The sequence below is a fragment of the Scyliorhinus canicula genome, chromosome 4 (genome assembly GCF_902713615.1).
Source record: "Scyliorhinus canicula chromosome 4, sScyCan1.1, whole genome shotgun sequence".
Classification (NCBI taxonomy): domain Eukaryota; kingdom Metazoa; phylum Chordata; class Chondrichthyes; order Carcharhiniformes; family Scyliorhinidae; genus Scyliorhinus; species Scyliorhinus canicula.
In genome coordinates, this window is record NC_052149.1 from 235,774,952 (window position 1) to 235,799,112 (window position 24,161).

Sequence of the window (24,161 nt, forward strand, 5' to 3'; positions counted from 1 at the left end):
TCCGTAAAGCTGCAGCAAAACATATTTGGTCCTGTGTTCAAGTCAAGCAAAGAAGGCAAACATATCGGTTGACTTTTCAACTGCTTACCGTTTCTAAACTGATTATAAATTAAATTCAATTGATCATACCAACGAGATTTGGTGTCACAGAACGTACATTTGTTTCTCATTTTCTCACCATACACTCTGTCAACATCACTCTGAATATATTGACTGTAATTCAGTTCCAGAGACATTTTCGGCGACACAGAAATATGTAATTATTGGAGGAAAATCTTCATTCAAATTTAAATTGTACAACAATAAATCTAAGAATCTGCGTTCAACTGAGAACTCACAGCTTTAAGAAATCAACTGTGATTTAATTGGTTGAAGTTCAATGTGCCTCTGTTCACAAATCAGAAGCGGAGCTGTGATTGGGGATCCGGACTGCCCCCTTCACTACCCATCCACCATCACGCACCATCAGACGCGGTGTAAAATTGGAGAGCGAGCAGCTCGGCAGCATTTGTCCACGAATTCACCGGCAATTTTACACAAAAATAGAAGATTTCATGAAATAATCCGAGCGATTCCCAAAGCAATCAGGTATTGGCTGCATCGCAGTTGTTCCAGGTTTAAAATATATTGATATAACTAAAAAAAGGTTGATTGATGATCCGGGCACGTTCTGAAACAAGGGGAATGTTTTTCGCTGGAAATGAGATATAAAATAGATTGGTTGCTAAAATGCCAATTATTTTACTGTATATTCTCCTCGTGGAATCTGGTGTTTGGGCAGATTCGTTACTCGATTCCTGAAGAACTGCAACTGGGCGCCTTTGTTGGGAATATCGCAGATGATTTGGGTTTAGATATAAAGCAGCTCTCGGCTCGCAGTTTTCGGATTGCACCCGGGCTCAGGAAACAATATGTGGATATAAATTTGGACTCTGGCTTTTTATTTGTCAAAGAGACAATTGACAGAGAAGAGGTTTGCGGACCCAGTTTGAGTTGTGTGATATCCTTGGACTGTTTGCTTGAAAATCCCTTAAAGCTGCACCAGGTTTCAGTGGAGATTCTCGATGTGAATGACAATGTGCCCAGTTTCCCCAAAAAACAAACCCGTCTTGAAATATCAGAGCTTTCGACACCGGGAACGCGCTTTCTCCTCAAATCCGCGCACGACCCGGACATTGGAACTAACTCCTTGCAAACATATGAACTCCTTCCGAACGATTATTTTATTCTGGATGTACAGATGCGCAGTGGGGAAGGGAAAATGCCAGTATTGGTGTTGCAGAGTTCCTTGGACAGAGAAACTGAATCCAGCCACATTTTAACGTTAATCGCCAAGGATGGCGGGGTCCCTGTGAGATCGGGCACAGCTCAGGTCTCAGTCACAGTAAAAGATGGGAACGACAACGCCCCTGTTTTTCCTCAGTCAGTTTATAGAGTCAACCTATTGGAAACAGCACCCACAGGAACGCGGGTAATCATATTAAATGCCACTGACTTGGATGAGGGTCCCAATGGAAAAATAACGTACTCGCTCAGTGACCACACTTCTGCAAGAGCTCGGGAACTGTTTCAAGTAGATTCCAAAACTGGTGAAATCAGATTGAAAGGGAAATTGGACTATGAAGACAACAAGGCTTTTCGTATGAATGTACAAGCAACGGACAAGGGTTCAGACGCAATGTCCGGACACTGTGATGTTTTGGTGGATATTATTGATGTGAATGATAACGCACCTGAGGTGACGGTGAGGACTTTGTCCAGTACAGTTTCAGAAGATGCTCCAGTTGGAACAGTAGTCGCTCTGTTCAGTGCAGCTGATAAAGATTCGGGGAGGAACGGGCAGGTACAGTGTGAAATTGAAAATAAACTCCCCTTTAAACTGGATTCTTCTTTGAAGAATTATTATGAATTACTTGTTCAACATCCACTGGACCGTGAAAATGCCTCCCAGTATGACGTCACTATAACGTGCACGGATGCAGGCAATCCTCCTCTGACATCCAGGAAAACCATTCGGGTCGAGGTTTCAGATATAAATGACAATGTGCCACGGTTTACCCAGTCTTTATACACAGCCAACGTCATGGAGAACAATGTTATTGGCGCTTCTATATTTTCCATCACAGCCTTTGACCCAGATGTTGGACAGAACGCTCGACTAAAATACTCTACCCTGGAGACACAGGTTCAGAATGCCTCAGTATCCACTTACATCTCTATTAACTCGGAGTCTGGGGTCATTTTCGCTCAGGGATCTTTTGACTACGAGAAATTGAAAAACTTTCAGATCCAAGCCCACGTCATGGACTCTGGAACCCCACCACGCGCCAGTAATGTTTCAGTGAATGTTATTATCCTTGATCAGAATGACAATGTTCCAGTAATCGTGCACCCATTAGCCGAGTATGGCTCAACGGTAACAGAGACAATATCCAGGTTTGCTGAACCAGGCTACTTGGTTGCTAAGGTAACGGCCGCCGATGCTGACGCCGGTCAGAACGCTTACCTTTCTTATTCCATTTTTCAGGCTACCCAGCATAATCTTTTTACTATTTCACCAGACACTGGGGAAATTTGGACAATCCGTCCTATTGCCAATAAAGATGCCTCGAAGCAAAGGTTGGTGATTATGGTAAAAGACAATGGAACACCATCACTTTCTGCCACAGTGACCATCATCTTATCTGTGGTCGGTGGTGACACAGAAACATTCTCCAGCGTCAGTGGATCGTCTGAAGATCCAGGATTCACTCCTGATCTGAGCCTTTCCTTGGTCATAGCGTTAGGAGTAATTTCCAGCCTTTTTCTCGTGATTTTGATTATCCTCGCTGTGAAGGTTCATAAAAGCAGGAATTCTTTGGGGGGTCAGCATTGTTCCCTGGGTGTGCGTTGCTGCTTTGAAACAAGACATTCACTGAATGGAATACAAAAAGCCAGTAGAAACCTTCAGATACCACCCAACTATGTTGAGGTATTCGGGGGTGATCCACTTTCTCAGAGTTTCCGCTACGAGTCATGTTCAACATTGCAGTCAACAAAGAGAGACTTCCAAACCCTCAACAGATGCAGGTCATCTACTGACAAGCACTATGCCCGGAATGAGTCTCTCAGGAAAGAAAACCCTGGAATGATTAATTATGAAAATTGCAGCAAACCTGTAAATACAGAGGTGAGACACAGTTAAGAATTGGAGAAGATCTTCATAGATTTCCATTGAATGTACAGAGGCTTTGGAGGGAAATCGAGTCCGTTGAATTGCTTAGAATAGAAGTAATATCTTAACTGGATTAGGCACAGCTTTATACAATATTTCTATGCCCTGTCACCGCTATGTCTGGTATCCTGCATGTTGTATTTGCATTGTTTTTTTGAACATTGTCATAAATTCCCTGCAGTGCAGAAGGAGGCCTTTCGGCCCATCGAGTACCCCGACCCTCTGAATGAACACCCTAGTTCGGCACCTGCCCCGTCCTATCCCTGTAACCCCGTAACCCCACCTAGCCTGCACATCCATGGACGTGAGAGGGCAGTTTAGCATGTCCAATCCACCAAAGCTGTACATCTTTGGATTGTGGGAGGAAACCGCAACAACTGGAGGAAGCGGACTTAAATGTTCCACTGGGCGCTCATGCCATCTTTTGAAATTTAGAAACCCCTGGATTTTAGTTAAATATCTGGAAAATTTGTCTTCATTTCACACACTGTAAACACTTAAAGGTAACCATCTCATGAGGAACTCTTTGCAGTCAGTAAACCGTGCAAATACGGATCATTTCACTGATATTCGATTAACTGCACCACATCAGTTCCTCTAAGTCACTTGCGTAGTATTGCGTACAGCAAGAAGTCTTACAACACCAGCTTAAAGTCCAACAGGTTTATTTGGACTCACTAGTTTTCGGAGCGTAGCTCACCTGATTAAGGAGCTATGCTCCGAAAGCTAATGATTCCAAATAAACCTGTTGGACTTTAATCTGGTGTTGTAGGACTTTTCACAATGCCCATCCCAGTCCAACGCTGGCATATCTACATTTTAGTTTTGAGTGGCCATGGTCTCCACACATTAGGTCCTATTTACAAATATCCGCATGGTTACATATACCGGATCATTCCAAGTTGATCAGCTGGTCCTATATTATTGCCAATGATGTGTTCATTTGATACTTGACAACAGTCCAGTAGCGAGACAACTTTTGGATTTTCAGACTCAGCAGAGATAGAGAATTGAGTCGGTGAAATGAGAATTGGATTGGTGTCAAAAAACTGTGACGATTTCCTTACAAATCAATGCAAACTGATCAATTTGGAATTATCCTATATTTTTAAAAATCCTGAAATTGATTGGTTAGAATTGCTAACTTGAGGCTAGAAAAGTTAGGTACTAATCAGTTTTACAATACCTGGCTGAAATTCCCAGTATGTTGTCAAGGAAACTTTGCTTTCAATGCATGGTTATGTGCATGCACAGAGTTCCTGGCAGCATACTTATGTTGGAGCATTTTTAGAGTGTGTGCAACGAAATCGACACCATCTGTGCATTTAAATTAGCAAAGTGGCAGGAGAACTTCCTGGCATATTCTTCATAGATCCTTTCTTGGATGCCAACTTTTTACAATGTTAATAAATCCTATGATGTGTCACGATGAGTCTGTGCAATTGTATGTCCAAATGCAAAGACCTGTGAGTTAGGTGGACTGGTCATGCTGAGTTGCGCCTTAGTGTCCAAAGAGCTGTAATTTAGGTGGGGTTATGGGATTACAGGGTTAGAGTGGGCGAGTAGGCCTAAATAACTTTTCCGTTCAGAGGGTCGGTGCAGACTCGATGGGCCGAATAGCCTCCTTCAGCATTGTAGGAATCATATGATTCTATGATTATAAGTGATGCATTGGCCTATGAGCAGCTTGGGAGATCAAAGGAACATGGTCATTTTCCGAGTGACATTTAACAATGATAAAAAATATTGCGTGAAGATATGAAATATATTCAATATGGACCACAATAAGCTGATTTGTGTCGGATCCATGACGAAATATAAGGGAAAAATTGGAATGAACATACAGTAAACAGTGTGAGGACCTTAGCAATGAGAATGGGGTAGCAATATAGTAAATTGTAAATGGCCAAGTAGTTGGAAGAAAGTGGCATCGAATCGGAGAAATTTATTACCTGGCCAATTCTGGCATACAGCCTGTGGTGTTGATCAAACCTAATGATCCTGCCTTAGAACTTGAAAGGTGACCATGACGATTTGTGGTTGTGGGATTAGGTGCTTTTCGAACATCTTAAGGAATTACATGCATGCTACATATCAGAGTAGAGGATGAATAAGCTCCTGCATGTATGCTTTTAAAGTGCAGTACTTCACAGGTGTAACGGAGAATAACAAAATGTTTAACTTGATTGTAAAAATAGGGGGTGCTGAATATGCAATTATCGATATTCGCACAAGGTTCGAGATTGGAACAAATGCTTTTTCACAGGAGAGTGGTGTTTGTGCTGCAGAGCACGGAGATTGGTGTAGATCCAAAAACAATCTATTGAAATGGCTCGCAGAATGTTTGGAACAGAAGCAGAGGGTTTTGGAAGTGCCTGTAGAGTAACGCCCAGTGCTTCTTTTTATAAGAAAATAAGGAGATAGTTCGGACTTTCTTTGGTGAGAATTATCACGTTCTCGGGAATAGATATCCATAATGGAGACATCATGCATGAATTATAGAAACATCAAAATGGGTAGGAGTAGGTCATCTGGTTGCTCCATAATTCAATATGATAATAGTTAGTCCCTTATCTCAACTGCGTTCCAACGCTCTCCACATACTACTTGACCTTTTAGAGTCTAGAAATCTACATTTTTGCTCCTTAAACATATTGAGTGACTTGATCACCACAGCCTTCTGTGGTTGAGAATTCTACAGTTTCACGACCCTCTGAGTGACGAGATTTCTCCACCACTCAGTCCTAAATGTCCTGCCCTGTATAGTGGAACTGTGGCCCCTTCTGTTAGACAGACGCCCCCCTGCCGCCCTCGCCCCTGCCCCCACCCTCAACCTACCGCTGACAGAAAAAACATCACACCTGCATCCATTTTCCCTACCCCAGACATAATTTTTTCAGTTTCAATTTGGTACCTTCTAAACTTTTGAAACTCCAGTGACTAGAGGCCTAGTCGACCAAACCGGTTCTCATACTCCAATGCAGCCCTCCGAAGAATCAGTCCGGTGAACTTATGCTGCACTCGCTCAATGGTAAGTATATACTTTCTGAGGTAAGGAAACAAGATTGCACATAATATTCCCAATGTAGCCGCACCAAGATGTGGAGATGCCGGCGTTGGACTCGGGTGGGCACACTAAGAAGTCCAACCAGGTTAAATTCCAACAGGTTTGTTTGGAATCACTAGCTTTCGGAACACAGCTCCTTCACCAAGTGAGTGAAATAGTGGGTTCCTCTTCAATGTGTCTGTGGAACCCACCTCTTCACACACCTGATGAAGTAGCCTCACCAAGGCCCTGCACAGCTGCAGTGAGACATCCGTGCGCCTGTCCTCTTGCAATGAAGGCCGACATACCTGCTGCCTTCACAACTGCTTGAAGTTCATAAATTGAGTTATAAATGGAATTCAATTAATCAGACCAACGTGTTGCACTGACACAGATGGTACCTTTTTTCTCATTTCTCTCGTGGTATACTCTGTAAACATCACTCTGAATATATTCGCTGTAATTCAGTTCCGGAGACATTTTGACGCCGTGGAAACATGCAAATATTGACAGAAAAACTTGATTCAAATTTTAGTTGTGCAACAATAAATCGAAGTATCTGCGATGATTTCAGAAGTTCCAGCTTTAAGAAATGAACGATTTTTTATTGGTTGAATTTCAATGTGCCTCTGTTCGCCAATCAGAAGCTGAGCTGCGATTGGGGATCCGGACTGCCCCCTCACTACCCATCCACCATCACGCACCATCAGACGCGGTGTAAATTTGGAGAGCGAGCAGCTCGGCAGCATTTGTCCACGAATTCACCGGCAATTTTACACAAAAATAGAAGATTTGAATGAAATAATCCGAGCGATTCCTAAAGCAATCAGGTATTTGCAACATCGCAGTTGTTCCAGGTTTAAAATATATTCATATAAAAAGGATAATTGATGATACGGGTACGTCCTGAAATAAGGGGAATGTTTTTCGCTGGAAATGAGATATAAAATATGTTGGTTGCTAAAATGCCAATTATTTTACTGTGTAATCTCCTCGTGGAATCTGGTGTTTGGACAGATTCGTTACTCGATTCCTGAAGAACTGCAACTGGGCGCCTTTGTTGGGAATATCGCAGCTGATTTGGGTTTAGATATAAAGAAGCTCTCGGCTCGCAGTTTTCGGATTGTGCCCGGATCCAGGAAACAATATGTGGATATAAATTTGGACTCTGGCTTTTTATTTGTCAAGGAGAAAATTGACAGAGAAGAGATTTGCGGATCTAGTTTGAGTTGTGTGATATCCTTGGACTGTTTGCTTGAAAATCCCTTAAAGCTGCACCAGGTTTCAGTGGAGATTGTCGATGTGAATGACAATGCTCCCAGGTTCCCAAAAAAACAATTCCCCCTTGAAATCTCAGAGATTTCTACACCGGGAACGCGCTTTCTCCTCGAATCCGCTCACGACCCTGATATTGGAACAAACTCATTGCAAACCTATGAACTCCTTCCGAATGATTATTTTATTCTGGATGTGCAGATGCGCAGTGGAGAAGAAAAGTTACCAGTATTGATGTTGCAGAGTTCCTTGGACAGAGAAGTGGAATCAAGCCACATGTTAACGTTAATCGCCAAGGATGGTGGGGTCCCTGTGAGATCGGGCACGGCTCAGGTCTCAGTCATCGTAAAAGATGCGAACGACAACTCCCCTGTTTTCCCACAGTCAGTTTATAGAGTCACCCTATTGGAAACAGCACCCACAGGAACACGGGTAATCATATTAAATGCCACTGACTTAGATGACGGTCCCAATGGAGAGATAACGTACTCGCTGAGTAGCCATACTTCTGCTGGAGCTCGGGAAATGTTTGAAGTGGATTCCAAAACTGGTGAAATCAAATTGAAAGGGAAATTGGACTATGAAGAGAACAAGGCTTTTCGTATGAATATACAAGCAATGGACAAGGGTTGGGACGCATTTCCTGAACATTGTGATGTTTTGGTGGATATTATTGATGTGAATGATAACGCACCTGAGTTGACATTGACGTCTTTGTCCAGTACAGTTTCAGAAGATGCTCCAGTTGGAACTGTCGTCTCTCTGTTCAGTGCAGCCGATAAAGATTCCGGGCGGAACGGGCAGGTACAATGTCAAATTTCAAAAACGTTGCCGTTTAAACTAGATACTTCTTTGAAAAATTATTATGAATTACTTGTTCAACATCCACTGGATCGTGAAAATGCCTCCCAGTACGACGTCACTATAACATGCACGGATGCAGGAAATCCTTCTCTGACATCCAGGAAAACCATTCAAGTAGAGGTTTCAGATATAAATGACAATGTGCCACGGTTTACCCAGTCCTCATACAAAGCAAACGTCATGGAGAACAATGTTATTGGCGCTTCTCTATTTTCCATTACAGCCTTTGATCCAGATGTTGGACAGAACGCTCGACTAAAATACTCTATCCTGGAGACACAAGTTCAGAATGCCTCGGTATCCACTTATATCTCTATTAACTCGGAGACTGGAATCATCTTTGCTCAGAGATCTTTTGACTACGAGAAATTTAAAAGCTTTCGGATCCAGGCTCAGGTCACGGACTCTGGAACGCCACCACTCGCCAGTAATGTTTCAGTGAATGTTATTATCCTTGATCAGAATGACAATGTTCCAGTAATCGTGAACCCATTAGCCGAGTATGGCTCAACGGTAACAGAGACAATATCCAGGTTTGCTGAGCCAGGCTACTTGGCTGCTAAGGTAACGGCCACTGATGCCGACGCCGGTCAGAACACTCGCCTTTCTTATTCTATTTTTCAGGCTACACAGCATAACCTTTTTACTATTTCAGCAGATACAGGAGAAATTTGGACAATCCGTCGTATTGTCAATAAAGATGCCTCTAAGCAAAGGTTGGTGATTGTGGTAAAAGACAATGGAACACCATCACTTTCTGCCACAGTGACCATCATCTTATCTGTGGTCGGTGGTGACACTGAAACATTCTCCAGCGTCAGTGGATCGTCTGAAGATCCAGGATTCACTCCTGATTTGAGCCTTTCCTTGGTCATAGCGTTAGGAGTAATTTCAATCGTTTTTCTCGTGATTATGATTATCCTCGCAGTGAAGGTTCATAAAAGCAGAAACTCATTAGTGGGTCAGTATTCTTCACTGGGTGCTTGTTGTTGTTTTTGGACAAGACATTCTCTGAATGGAATTCAACAGGCCAGTAGAAACCTTCAGATGCCACCCAACTATGTCGAGGTATTCGGGGGTGATCCACTTTCTCAGAGTTTTCGCTACGAGTCATGTTCAACATTGCAGTCAACAAAGAGAGATTTCATAACCCCCAACACATGCAGGTCATCTACAGACAAGAATTATGCCCGAAGTGAGCCTATCAGGAAAGAAAACACCGGAATGATTAATAATCCAAATTACAGCAAAGCTGTAAATACAGAGGTGAGACACAGTTAAAAAGTGAAGTAGCTCTTCACAGATTTCTTTTGGTTGTGCAGTGGGTTTGGATGTCAATGGAGCATGTTAACTTACTTAGAATGAAAGTAATACCTTAACTAGATTATGCACAGCTTTGTACATTATTTCTATGTCCTGACAACATCCGTTGGTCAGCCCTATCTTCTGTCCTGCATGTTGTAGGTGCATTGTTTTTTGTTCATAGAATCATAAAATCCTAGATTACCGAATGAGGCCATTCGGGCCATCGAATGATCCCAGATATTCCGAAAGAGCAACCTCGGTAGGCCCCTACCCCGCCCTATCCCTGGAACCACGTAACCCCACCTAATCTGCACATATTTGGACATGAAAGGACAGTTTAGCGTGTCCAATCCACCTAAGCTGTACATCTTTGGACTGTGGGAGGAAACTGCAGCACCCGGAGGAATCTGAGTTAAATGTTGCAGCGGAATCTCATGTCGCCTTTTGAAATTTAAAAACCCCTGGATTTTAGTTAAATCGCAGGAAAATTTGACTTAATGAAATGAAAATCGCTTATTGTCACAAGTAGGCTTCAAATGAAGTTACTGTGAAAAGCCTCTAGTCGCCACATTCCGGCGCTTGTTCAGGGAGGCTGATAGGGGAATTGAACCACGCTGCTGGTCCGCCTTGGTCTGCTTTCAAAGCCAGTGATTTAGCCCTGTGCTAAACATGCCCCTAATTTCACATGATGTAAAAGTTTTAAGGGAACCATCTCATGAGGAACTCTTTGCAGTCAGGAAACCGTGCAAATACAGAACACTTTCACTGATAATCGAATAACTGTTCCACAACAGCTCCTCTAAGTCACTTGCTTAGTTTTTAGTACAGTAAGAAGTCTTATAACACCAGGTTCAGGTCCAACATGTTTATTTCGAATCACTAGCTTTCAGAGCATAGCTCCTTCATCAAATGAAGGAGCTACGCTCTGAAAGCAAAGGACTCCAAATAAACCTGTTGGTCTTTAACCTGGTGTTGTAAGACATCTTACTGTGCCCACCCCAGTCCAACGCCGATATCTCCACATCTTAGTTTTGAGTGGCCATGGTCTCAGTGCGTTAGCTCCTATTTACGAATATCTGCATGTTTCCGAGTATCGGATCATTCTAAGTTGATCAGCTGGTCCTAGAATATTGTTCAGGAAGTGTTGATTAGACACTTGACAACAGTCCGGTAGCGAGGGAGCATCTGGATTACCAGACTCAACAGAGATGGAGGATTGAGTCGGTGAAATGAGAGTTGGATTGATGCCAGAAAACTGAAGATTTCCTTACAGTACAATTCAATCTGATCAATTTGGCATGATCCGATATTTAAAAGTATCCTGAAATAGATTGGTTAGAAGTGCTAACCTGAGGCTGTAAATATTAGGAACTAATCAGTTTTACAGTACTTGGCTGAAATTCCCAATCTGTTGTCAAGGAAACTTTCCTTTCAATGCATGGTTATGTACCTGCACAGAGTTCCTCGCAGCATATTTTTAGTGTGTGTGCAACGAAGTCAACACCTCCTGTGCATTTAAATTAACAAAGTGGCAGGAGAACTTCTTGGCTTATTCTTCATAAATCCTTTCTTGGATGTCAACTTTTCACAATGTTTGTAAATCATATGATATGTCACGATGTGTCTGTGTAATTGTATCTCCAAAACCAAAGACAAATGAGTTAGGTGAACTGGCCATGCTGAATTATGCCTTAGTGTCCAAAGATGTGTAATGTAGGTGGGGTTATGGGGTTACAATGTTAGAGAGGGCGAGTCGGCCTAAATAGCTTTCTCTTGCAGACTCGATGGGCCGAATAACTTCCTTCTGCATTGTAGGAATCATATGATTCTATGATTCTAAGTGATGCATTTACCTATGAGCAGCTTGTGAGATCAAAGGAACATGGTCCTTTTCAGAGTCACATTTAAAAATCATAAAAAATATGGCGTGAAGATATGAAATATATTCAATATGGACCACAATAAGCTGATTGGTATAGGATCCATGTCTGAAAATAAGAAAAACTGGAAATGAACATACATTGGCCAGCGTGAGGACTTTAGCAATGAGAAAGGTGTAGTAATATAACAATTTGTAAATGGCCAAGCAGCTGGACGTTAGTCGCTTCGAATCGTGGACATCTATTACCTGGCCAATTCTGGTGTACGGTCTGTGGTGTTGATAAAAAATATTAGTCCTGCTTTAGAACTTGAAATATAACCATGATGATTTTTGGTTGTGGGATTAGGTGTTTTTAGAACATTTTAAAGAATTACATGTACCAATATTAGAACAGAGGATGAATGAGTTCCTGCATGTGTGTTTTTAAAGTACTGAGCTTTACAGGTGTAACTGACAATAACAAAATATTTAACATGATTGTAAAAATAGGGGGTGCTAACGTGCAATTATCGATATTCGCGCAAAGTTCGAGATTAAAACACATATGTTTTCACAGGACAGTGGGGTTTGTGCTGCAGAGCACGGAGATTGGTGTAGATCCAGAAACACTTAATTAAAATGGCCAGCTGAATGCCTGGAACAGAAGCAGAGGATTTTGGAATTGTCAGTACAGTAACGCCCAGTGTTTAATTTTATAGGAAAATGAGAGAATCGTTTCGACTTCCTTTGGTAAGAATGATCAGTTTCTTGGGAATAGACATCCATAATGGAGACATCATGCATGGATTATAGAAGCATAAAAAATGCGCAGGAGTAGGTCACCTGGGTTTTCAAGGCTGCTCCACTATTCAATATGATGATGGTTTGTCCCTTATCTCAACAGCATATTCCAACGCTCTCCACATAATATTTGATACTTTTTTAAAAAGTCGACAAATCTATATTTTTCCTCCTTAAACATATTGAATGACTTGATCACCACAGCTCTTCTGTGGTAGAGAATTCGGCAGTTTCCCCACCCTCTGAGTGACGAGCTTTCCCCACTACTCAGTCCTAAATGTCCTGCCCCTTATAGTGAAACTGTGACCCCCTTCTGCGAGACAAACCCTCCCCTGCCATTCTCGCCCCTCCCCCGCCATTCCCCCCCCCCCCCCCCACACACTCCACCCCCGCCCCCTCCTACCAACCAACCCCAGACAGAAGAAACATCATACCTGCATCAGGTTTGCGTACCCCGGATATAATTTTGTAAGTTTCAGTTTGCTCCCTCTAAACGTTTGACGTTCCAGTGATCACAGGCCTAGTCGACCAAACCGATTCTCATACTCCAATGCAGCCCTCCCAACAATCAGTCTGGTGAACTTATGCTGCACTCGCTCAATGGCAAGTATCGTTTCTTAGGTGAGGAAACAAAATTGCACATAATAGTCCCGGTCTAGCCTCATCAAGGCCCTGCACAGCTGCAGTGAGTCATCCGGGCTCCCTGTCCTCTTGTAATGAATGCCAGCATATCTGTTCCCTTCACAACTATTTGCGGTTTATAAATTTAAATATGAATTCAACTCAATTAATCAGACCAACGTGTTTCGTGGACACAGATGGTATTTTTTTTCTTATTTCTCCCGTGATATATTCTGTAAACATCACTTGGAATATGTTCGCTGTAATTCAGTTCCAGAGACATTTTGGCGACGCGGAAATATGCAAATATTGATAGTTTATCTTGATTCAAATTTTAATTGCGCAACAATAAATCGAAGTATCTGCGATGATTTCAGAAATTCCAGCTTTAAGAAATGAACGACTTTTTATTGGTTGAATTTCAAAGTACTTGTGTTCACCAATCAGTCGCGGAGCTGTGATTGGGGATCCGGACTGCCCCCTCACTACCCATCCACCATCACGCACCATCAGACGCGGTGTAAAATTGGAGAGCGAGCAGCTCGGCAGAATTTTTCCACGAATTCACCGGCGATTTTACACAAAAATAGAAGATTTCAAAGGAATAATCCGAGCGATTCATAAAGCAATCAGGTATTTGCCACATCGCAGTTGTTTCACGTTTAAAATATATTGACATGAAAAGGTAATTGATGATACGGGCACGTTCTGAAACAAGGGGAATGTGTTTCGCTGGAAATGAGATATAAAATAGATTGGTTGCTAAAATGCCAATTATTTTACTGTGTATTCTTCTCATGGAATCTGGTGTTTGGGCAGATTCGCTACTCGATTCCTGAAGAACTGCAACTGGGCGCCTTTGTTGGGAATATCGCAGATGATTTGGGATTAGATATAAAGCAGCTCTCGGCTCGCAGTTTTCGCATTGTACCCGGGCCCAGGAAACAATATGTGGATATAAATTTGGACTCTGGCTTTTTATTTGTCAAGGAGACAATTGACAGAGAAGAGATTTGCGGACAACATTTGAGTTGTGTGATATCCTTGGACTGTTTGCTTGAAAATCCCTTAAAGCTGTACGAGGTTTCAGTGGAGATTCTCGATGTGAATGACAATGCCCCCAGTTTCCCTCAAAAACAAACCCGCCTTGAAATCTCAGAGAGTTCAACACCGGGAACGCGCTTTCCACTCGAGTCCGCGCACGATCCGGATATTGGAACAAACTCCTTGCAAACTTATGAGCTGCTTTCGAATCATTATTTTATTCTGGATGTACAGATGCGCAGTGGGGAAGGGAAAATGCCAGTATTGGTGTTGCAGAGTTCCTTGGACAGGGAAACTGAATCCAGCCACATTTTAACGTTAATCGCCAAGGATGGTGGGGTCCCTGTGAGATCCGGCACGGCTCAGGTCTCAGTCATAGTAAAAGATGCGAACGACAACGCCCCTGTTTTTCCTCAGTCTGTTTATCGAGTCACCCTATTGGAAACAGCACCCACAGGAACGCGGGTAATCATATTAAATGCCACTGACTTGGATGGTGGTCCCAATGGAGAGATAACGTACTCGCTCAGTAGCCATACTCCTGCGAGAGCTCGGGAAATGTTTGAAGTGGATTCCAATACTGGTGAGATTCGACTACAAGGGAATTTAGATTATGAGGAAAGTAGCGCCTTTGAGATTAACATACAAGCAATGGACAAGGGTTCCGACGCAATGTCCGGACACTGCGATGTTTTGGTGGAAATTATTGATGTGAATGATAACGCACCTGAGGTGACATTGACGTCTTTGTCCAGTAGAGTTTCAGAAGATGCTCCAATTGGAACTGTAGTCGCTCTGTTCAGTGCAGCTGATAAAGATTCCGGGGGGAACGGACATGTACAATGTCAAATTTTAAAGGAAATCCCCTTTAAACTAGATTCTTCCATGAAGAATTATCATCAATTACTTGTTCAACATCCACTGGATCGTGAAAATGTCTCACAGTATGACGTCACTCTGACATGCACGGATGCAGGAAATCCTCCTCTGACATCCAGGAAAACCATTCGGGTACAGGTTTCAGATATAAATGACAATGTGCCACGGTTTACCCAGTCCTTATACACAGCAAACGTCATGGAGAACAATGTTATTGGCGCTTCTATATTTTCCCTTGCAGCCTTTGATCCAGATGTTGGACAGAACGCTCGACTAAAATACTCTAATCTGGAGACACAAGTTCAGAATGCCTCGATATCCACTTACATCTCTATTAACTCGGAGACTGGGGTCATTTTCGCTCAGAGATCTTTTGACTACGAGCAATTGAAAAACTTTCAGATCCAGGCTGAGGTCACGGACTCTGGAACCCCACCACTCGCCAGTAATGTTTCAGTGAATGTTATTATCCTTGATCAGAATGACAATGTTCCAGTGATCGTGCTCCCATTAGCCGAGTATGGCTCAACGGTAACAGAGACATTATCCAGGTTTGCTGAACCAGGCTACTTGGTTGCTAAGGTAACGGCCACTGATGCTGATGCTGGTCAGAGCGCTCGCCTTTCTTATTCCATTTTTCAGGCTACACAGCATAATCTATTTACTATTTCACCAGACACTGGGGAAATTTGGACAATCCGTCGTATTGAGAATAAAGATGCCTCTAAACAAAGGTTGGTGATTGTGGTAAAAGACAATGGAACACCATCACTTTCTGCCACAGTGACCATCATCTTATCTGTGGTCGGTGGTGACACTGAAACATTTTCCGGCGTCAGTGAATCATCTGAAGGTTCACAAGTCACTGCTGATGTGAGCCTTTCCTTGGTCATAGCGTTAGGAGTAATTTCAATCACTTTTCTGATTATTTTGATTATTCTCGCTGTGAAGGTTCATCGAAGCAGAAATGCTTTGGGGGCTCAGCACTGTTCCCTGGGTGTGTGTTGCTGCTTTGCAACAAAGTATTCACTGAATGGAATTCAGAAGACAAGCAGAAACCTTCAGATACCACCCAACTATGTTGAGGTGTTCGGGGGTGATCCACTTTCACAGAGTTTCCGCTACGAGTCATGTTCAACATTGCAGTCAACAAAGAAAAACTTCATAACCGCCAACACATACAGTTCATCTACAGACAAAAATGATGTCCGGAATGAGTCGATTGGTAAAGAATATCCAGGGTTTTTGAGTTCTGAAAATTACAATGAGATGAACAATAAGGTGAGCCGCTTAGAGAAAGGAAATAAATTTAATTCAGTTGGATATCCTCATAAAACCAGCACCTGTAAATGAGAGAATTAGAGATTTTCTAGATCCATTTCCAGTCCAAATCTCTTGTTGCCTGCTGGGTGTTGGTATCTGACAGGATATGTTTACACTGCTTTCTGATTAGATGTAACTTCAATGCATTTTCAAGCTGTGTTTAGCATAAGTTCTGTTATCCACATAGTCCCGTGGGTGCATTATAAGCATTTAATTAAATGCTTAGCAAGTGCAGACACTATCTACACTCACTAAACATTTAATTTTTAACTGACCAAAAACTCTAAGCTTGGACATACCTATGATCGAGAATTGCAGTTCCAGCTCGGGCTCTTAAAGCCTTTCCGTATTAGCGACATCTGGTATGGGTCCAAAATAAAGAGCTGAAATTTGATGACCCTGTGACTGACACTCCTCTCTCTGCCATCATTTCCATTTTAACAAATCAACTGATCACCTTTCTAGTCGCGGAACCCTCCTTTCCGTAAACCTGGAAAGTGCTGTACAGTTGATTAACACCGAAGTGACTCATGGAATATGCTGTTATTTCAGAGCTTTCTTGCAAATTTAATAACGTTCTATGCAACTGCAGTTCCTTGCGGTTGCAGCACATCACACTGTTGGGCTAAACAGCTGGCTTGTAATATAGAACAAGGCCAGCAGCGCGGGTTCAATTCCCGTACCAGCCTCCCCGAACAGGCGCAGGAATGTGGCGACTCGGGGCTTTTCACAGTACCTTAATTTGAAGTCTACTTGTGACAATAAGCAATTATTATTATTATATATGCTGAGTGATAACGAGAACTGGAGGGAGGTTCCGTCATGTGCTCACAAGCTGTGTACATTACATATTCTACCTGGCCAATTTCACCTCACCTTGGCCTACACCCCGTCCCCACTCCCACAGCGGATACAGTACCAACCAAAATCCATCTTGTTCGGGAGCAGTCACTGAATTCAGACTTCTCAATCTTTTATTTTCTCCAAGCAATACTATTGCTGAGACATTAAATGCTGCCGCTGTGGATCAGTAGGTAATGGATACTATATGTTGCCAAGTATAAGGTTAACTTCAACTAAATGTATTTAATGGATAAAAACTCAGAACATTAATAGTTTTTGTGATAAGTCGTGCCCAAAGAGATCTGTTTTGCTGAGCGAGAAGGAAACACTCATCCAATATTCACTAAAATATTTCTCAGTGAATACTTTATCACTGGGAACTAAAATCATGAAGGAAGTAAGATAGCCATATTTTTAACTGCGCAACCCTAACAAAATGACTTGTCAAGACATTCTAGCTTTAAGAAGTGGAACGTATAAAGATTGGTCGAACGTGAGAGCTGCTGTTAACCAATCAGAAGCTGAAATGTGACTGGAGATCTTGACTGCCCCCTTGCTTGCTCACCAACCATCACACACAATCAGATACACTGTAACACCGAATGGCTTGCTGCGTAGCACATCTGAGGTCTTTGCGGCTATTGAGGGTTTTCAGGAAAACAGGAACGTTTATCGGGAATTATCTCGGTGGGGCGAAAATCGTGCAGACGTATTCTGCCTTTTAGGTCCTCTTCTCCAAGAAAACGATGCGTAAAAGACCCCGACTTTAAGAATTGAATGAACGGCGCTGTATAGCGCTGAAGCAATTGGAATGCTTTGTGCTGGCGATGGGATATTATCAAATATACTGGTGGCTACATTGGCAACTGGTGTGCTGTGTGCCCGTTTTCTGGGCTGTGGTTTCTGGACAGATTCGCTATTCGATTCCTGAGGAGCTACAACCGGGCGCCTTTGTTGGAAACATTGCAGACGACCTGGGTCTACGTGCAGAGGAGCTCTCTGCTCGCAATTTTCGGGTGGTGCCTGGTCCCCGAAAACAGTATTTGGAGATAAATTTAGACAATGGTATTTTGTACGTCAAAGAAAAAATTGACAGGGAACAGTTGTGTGGTCCGATCCTCGTATGCATGATATTTCTGGAGGCCGTGATCGAAAAACCACTGACTGTGTATCACGTCGAAGTGGAGCTTGTCGATGTAAACGACAACGCTCCTCGTTTTCCAAACAGCCAGCTTCGCCTTAAAATCTCCGAGCTTGCTCCAGCGGGAGCGCGCTTCGCCCTGGAGTACGCGCATGACCCGGACTTTGGAACAAATTCCCTACAAACCTACCAGCTGGTTGCTAACGGATATTTTGCATTAAATATCGATTCGCGGGGCGGGGACGGAAAACTGCCAGTATTATTACTGGAGCGGCCCTTGGATAGAGAAAAGCAATCAACCCACCGGTTAGAGCTGATTGCCAAAGATGGCGGGATTCCCCCAAACTCAGGTACTGCTGAAATAATGATTGTAGTGCAAGATGAGAACGACAATGCACCGGTATTTTCAAATTCATCTTACAGGGTTAGCCTGTTAGAAAACTCCCCTAGAGGAACATTGCTTATCAAACTAAACGCCACTGATTTAGATGATGGTCGCAATGGGGCGATATTGTATTCCTTCAGCAGCCAAACCTCAGTTAGAGTCCGTGAACTGTTTAATGTGGATTCCAAAACTGGGCAAATCAGAGTTAAAGGGGATTTGGATTATGAAGAAGTCACTGTGTTTGAGATTAACGTGCAGGCGCTGGACCAGGGGATCAATGCAAATATCGGATACTGTCACGTATTTGTTAACATCATCGATGTCAACGATAACGCGCCTGAGGTGACATTAACTTATTTATTCAGTCCTGTCAGTGAAGACTCCAAAGTGGGGACTGTGATTGCTCTGATCAGTGTATCGGACAAGGATTCAGAAGAGAATGGACAGGTAGACTGTGAACTCGCAAAGAATCTGCCTTTCAGGTTAGATTCGTCATTAAGGAACTATTACAGACTACTGACTGGGCAGCTGCTGAATCGAGAAAATATCTCAAAGTTTGACCTTTCCATTATCTGCAATGATTCCGGTTTCCCCCCTCTGTCAACCAGGAAAACTATTCGAGTTGAAATTTCGGACATAAATGACAACGCGCCACATTTTACGCAGACTGCCTATACAGCCTATGTGATGGAGAACAACGTTATTGGGACTTCGGTCTTCGCAGTGACAGCTCTTGTTCCAGATTTGAACCAGAATTCCCGGTTATTCTATTCTATCCTCGAGAGCCAGGTTCAGAGCGAGCCCGTGTCCAGTTATGTTAAGATCAATTCCGAAAATGGGGTCATATTTTCTCAGAGGGCTTTTGATTACGAGCAACTGAAAAACTTTAAGATCCATGTCCAGGCACGGGACTCTGGAGTGCCACCATTGGTGAACAATACTTCGGTCGATGTAATTATCCTTGATCAAAATGATAATGCCCCGCTGATCATCCATCCATTCGTGGAGTACGGCTCAACGGCGTTGGAGACAGTGTCCAGGTTAGCAGAACCAGGCTACCTGGTCACTAAGGTAACAGCCACTGATGTTGACTCGGGCCAGAATGCTCGACTGTTTTACCAGATACTCCAGGCCACTGAACCTGGAATTTTCACCATCTCATCTGATACAGGCGAAATCTGGACAATCCGTGGCTTCATGAGCCGAGATGCAAATAAGCAAAGGCTGGTTGTTGGGATAAATGACAATGGAACACCAATGCTTTCAGCCACAATAACACTCATCTTGTCAGTGGTGGAGGGCGATATAGAAATTCTCGCTGATCTGAGCAACTTATCTGAAGACCCTAGTTTGACTAATAATGCAAGTTTCTACATAGTTATATTTTTAGGGATAATCTCGTCCATTTTTCTAGTTGTTTTAATTGCGCTTGCAATTACAGTTCATAAAACCAGGAATGATTTTGGTGGTGATGCCTGTGCTCTGGGTATGTGTTGCTGCTTTCGAACAAGGAGCTCGCTCAATGGGATTCAGAAAGCCAGTCAAAATATCCAGATCCCCCCAAACTACGTTGAGGTATTTGGGGGAGATCCACTTTCCCAAAGTTTCCGCTATGGGACCTGTTCCACTTCAGATTGGACCAAAGGAGAGGCCCTGTACTCCGACAAGTGTAGTCCCTCTACCGGCAGGAATAACACCAACAACCAATCTAAATGGGATAAAGAAAAGCCATCGGCATCACATTCCACCAATTGTAGGAACATTAGTGAGGTGAGCCAGTTGTAATGTAACTTTCGAAGTTACAGCAATTCTGAAGGAGAATCATATTGGACTCGAAACATTAAGTCTATATCCTCTCTACAGATTCTACTGAATCTGCTGAGTGTCTCAAGCACTTTCTGTTTCTATGTCATCTTTCCAGCACATAGGGGCAGCACGGTGGCACAGTGGTTAGCATTGCTGCCTACGGCGCTGAGGACCTGGGTTCGAATCCCGGCCCTGGGTCACTGTCCATGTGGAGTTTGCACATTCTCCCCGTGTCTGTGTGGGTTTCGCCCCCACAACCCAAAGATGTGCAGGATAGGCGGATTGGCGACGCTAAATTGCCCCTTAATTGGAAAAAATAATTGGGTACTCTAAATTTATAAAAAAATATATATATTTCCAGCACCGGCAGTATTTTCCATTTTTATTCTCACTTCATTAGTTACATCTGATCCACAAATATCTGTTATGATGTGGGGATGCCGGCGTTGGACTGGGGTGAACACAGTGAGAAGTCTTACAACACCAGGTTAAAGTCCAACATGTTTGTTTCAAACACTAGCTTTTGGAGCACTGCTCCTTCTTCAGGTGAAACATTCACCTGAGGAAGGAACAGCGCTCCGAAAGATAGTGTCTGAAACAAACATGTTGGACTTTAACCTGGTGTTGTAAGACTTACAAATATCTGTTGTAATTGTTCATTTGCTGGTGCTGAGTTGCAATATGGACAACTAAACTTGTTCAGTCTCGCTTTGCTTTTCTGACTTATCCTGCTCAAAGCAATCAAACTATGTGTGGTATCCACGTGGATGCCAGCCTCATACAAAATGGTTCTTGGCATACGTCTATGCTCCATCTCAGCGGCACGATGGCACAGTGGTTAGCACTGCTGCCTCACAGCTCCAGGGTCACAAGTTCAATACCGGCCTCGGGTGACTGTCTGTATGGAGTTAGCACTTTCTCCCCTGTCTGTGAGGGTTTCATCCGGGTGCTCCGGTTTCCTCCCACAGTACAAAGATGTGCAGGTTAGCTGGATTGGCCACCCTAAATTTCCCTTAGTGTCCAAAAGGTTAGGTCGGATTACGGGGATAGGATGGAAGACTGGGCTTAAGTCGGATGCTCTTTCTAAGGGCCGGTACAGATTCGAATGACCTGTACATTTTATGATTAGCTGAAATTAATGGAATGAATGGGAAGATAATATACTTTGGTTGAGGGTTAAATGTTGACCAAGACATTGGAACAACTCTCTTTCTCTTTTTTGAAAATGCCATGTGATCTCACACTCAGTCAAGAGGGCAGATGGATTGAATGGATTTTCGCCAGCCGGATTCTTGGGATGGCTGATTGACCTACAAAGAGATATTGAGGAAATTAAGCCTGTATTTCCTAGAGTTTAGAAGAATGACATAATCTAATTGAACCGTGCATAATTCTTAAATGGCTGGACAAGGTAGATGTAAGAAGGATGATTCCCCTGGCTGGGGAGAGTGGGGGATGGGGCGACTGTTGATGGAGGAGTGCAAGAACCAGTGAGCACAGGGCCAGAACAAGGACAAATCCATTTGGAACTGAGATGCACAGGAACTTCCTCATTCAGATGGTGGTAAATCTTTCCCCCAGAGGTCTGGGAATAATCCCCAATTGAATGTTTTAAAGACAGAGATCGATAGATTTCTGGCTATTAAAGATATCAACGAATATGAGGATAGTGCGGGATATTGTCGTTGAGGTAGTTGTATGGCAGGACAGGCTCGAAGGGCCGAATAGCCTACTCCTGCTCCTCTTTCCTATGTCCCCATATTGCCATGTTAATGTGCATTATACCTCAGATCAATTCATTGTTAGTTTACCATAAACATGCACCGCAATCAAATAAAAGGAAGATGTCCATCCAGAGACTACTTAGTTGTCAGATTTGGACGGAATGTCAAGTGCATTGCTGATCCATATTCGATGGAAGACATATAACTAATAAGTTCAGGAATGTTATTTTTATAATTAGTCTAAATTTACTTTGGTGAGGGCATGACGACATCAAAAGCGCGCTCATAATCCAAAAATGTGCAGGTTAGGTGAATTGGCCATGCTAAAATATTCCCTTAGTGTCCAGGATTACGGTGATAGCGTGGGGGAGTGGGCCAAGGTAGGGTGCTCTTTCAGAGGATCGGTGCAGACTTGATAGGCCGAATGACCTTATTCTGCACTGCAGGGATTATATGATCCTATAGACAGGTATGCGTGCGCGCGCATGATCACGGGATGCCGAGACAGGGGATCAGGCAAATAACGAACAGTATTGCAGCACTATTCAGAAGCATTGAACTATCTTTCTGGTAACTGGGGCTCTGGGTGTCAAATCCACCTGAATATTATTCAATGGGAAAATCTAATAATACATGCAGTACCAAAAGAAAGGAGAATGCCCGAACTGAAAATCAAACTGCAAAGGCGAAAGTCATACGAACGATAAAAAAATGTGCGTGCAGTGTGGGGATGGACATTAATCAAATCAATTCAGTGCAAAAAGAAGAGAATGAAAGGTGTGATGGAAAGATAACAGGATGTCATGATATATGAGGACGAACAGTGCTTTGTTCTGAGTTGCAATAGTTGGTTCCTAAAATTTCTCTGAGATACTTCAGTACTCGGGATCAGTTTGACATTCCAGTTAAACAATTCAGTGCAGTATGAAATACTCTCATGTAAGATCTAATACAGCAATCCGTACAGTAACACGCCAGATAATCTTACAACAAAGTACCTGCACAATAAAACATCAAATACTCTTATGTAAGTATAGCACAGCTACCTGTACAGTTAAGCATCAAATACTTTCATGTTAGGGAAAATACAGCTCCCTGTGCAGTGAAGAGTCAAATACCTTTGTTGACTAGAACACAAGTACCTGTACAATGAAGCATGAAATAGTGTTATGGCTATAACATAGCTATCTGTACAGTAAAGCATCAACTACCTTCATGCTCGGTCTCGGTATAACACAGCTACCTGTACAGTATAATGTATAATACTCTCCTGTTAGGTGTAACACAGCTGCCTATACAGTGAAACATCAAATACTCCCATTGTTGCTGGAACACAGCTCCCTATACAATAAAGCATCAAATACTCTTGGTTTAGTTACAACACAGCTACCTGTACAGTACATGTGCTTTCATGCTCGGTGTAACACATCCATCTCAACAGTAAAATAAATCTAATACTCTCCTATTAGGTATTACACGATTTCCGGCACCGTGAAACATAAAGAAAAACCCTCATATTAGGTATAATAAAGCTACATGTACAGTAAAACATCCAATATTCCCCTGTTTGGTGTAACACAGCTACCTGTACTGTAAAGCTTCTAATATTGTCCCATTAGATGTAAAGTAGCTACGTACAGTAAGGTATCTAACACTCTCTTGTTAGGTGTAACGCAGCTACCTGTACAGTAAAGCTTCTAATATTGTCCCATTAGGTGTAAAGTAGCTACGTACAGTAAGGCATCTAATACACTCTTGTTAGGTGTAACGCAGCTACCTGTACAGTAAAGCTTGTAATACTCTCCTGTTAGGTGTAACGTAGCTATGTGTAGGGTAGAACATCCAATACTCTCCTGTTAGGTGTATTACAGCTACCTCTACAGTAAAGCTTCTAATACACTCTTATTATGTGTAACAGAGCTACCTGTACAGTAAAGCTTCTAACACTCTCCGGTTCGGTGTAACGCAGCTACCTGAACAGTAAAGCTACTAATACTCTCCTGTTAGGTGTATCACAGCTACCTGGACA

At 42.8% G+C, this 24,161-nt stretch overlaps 1 protein-coding gene across 24 annotated transcripts in view; it reads left to right on the forward strand.

Moving 5' to 3' along the window:
- Positions 1–24,161, forward strand: part of LOC119965489 (protocadherin-10-like) — a 631,779-nt gene that overhangs the window by 512,050 nt on the left and 95,568 nt on the right. The window contains exon 1 of one of the 24 annotated variants that reach the window (XM_038796320.1): positions 461–3,169. The exons of 20 other annotated variants lie outside the window; for them this stretch is intronic. In XM_038796320.1, coding sequence (XP_038652248.1) covers positions 701–3,169 — 2,469 coding nt within the window. In that variant the 5' untranslated portion in view covers positions 461–700. Of the gene's footprint in view, positions 1–460; positions 3,170–7,096; positions 9,666–13,631; positions 16,192–17,653; positions 19,674–24,161 lie in introns of those variants that run through there. 3 more of the 24 variants (XM_038796316.1, XM_038796322.1, XM_038796346.1) reach the window with 3 other exon arrangements.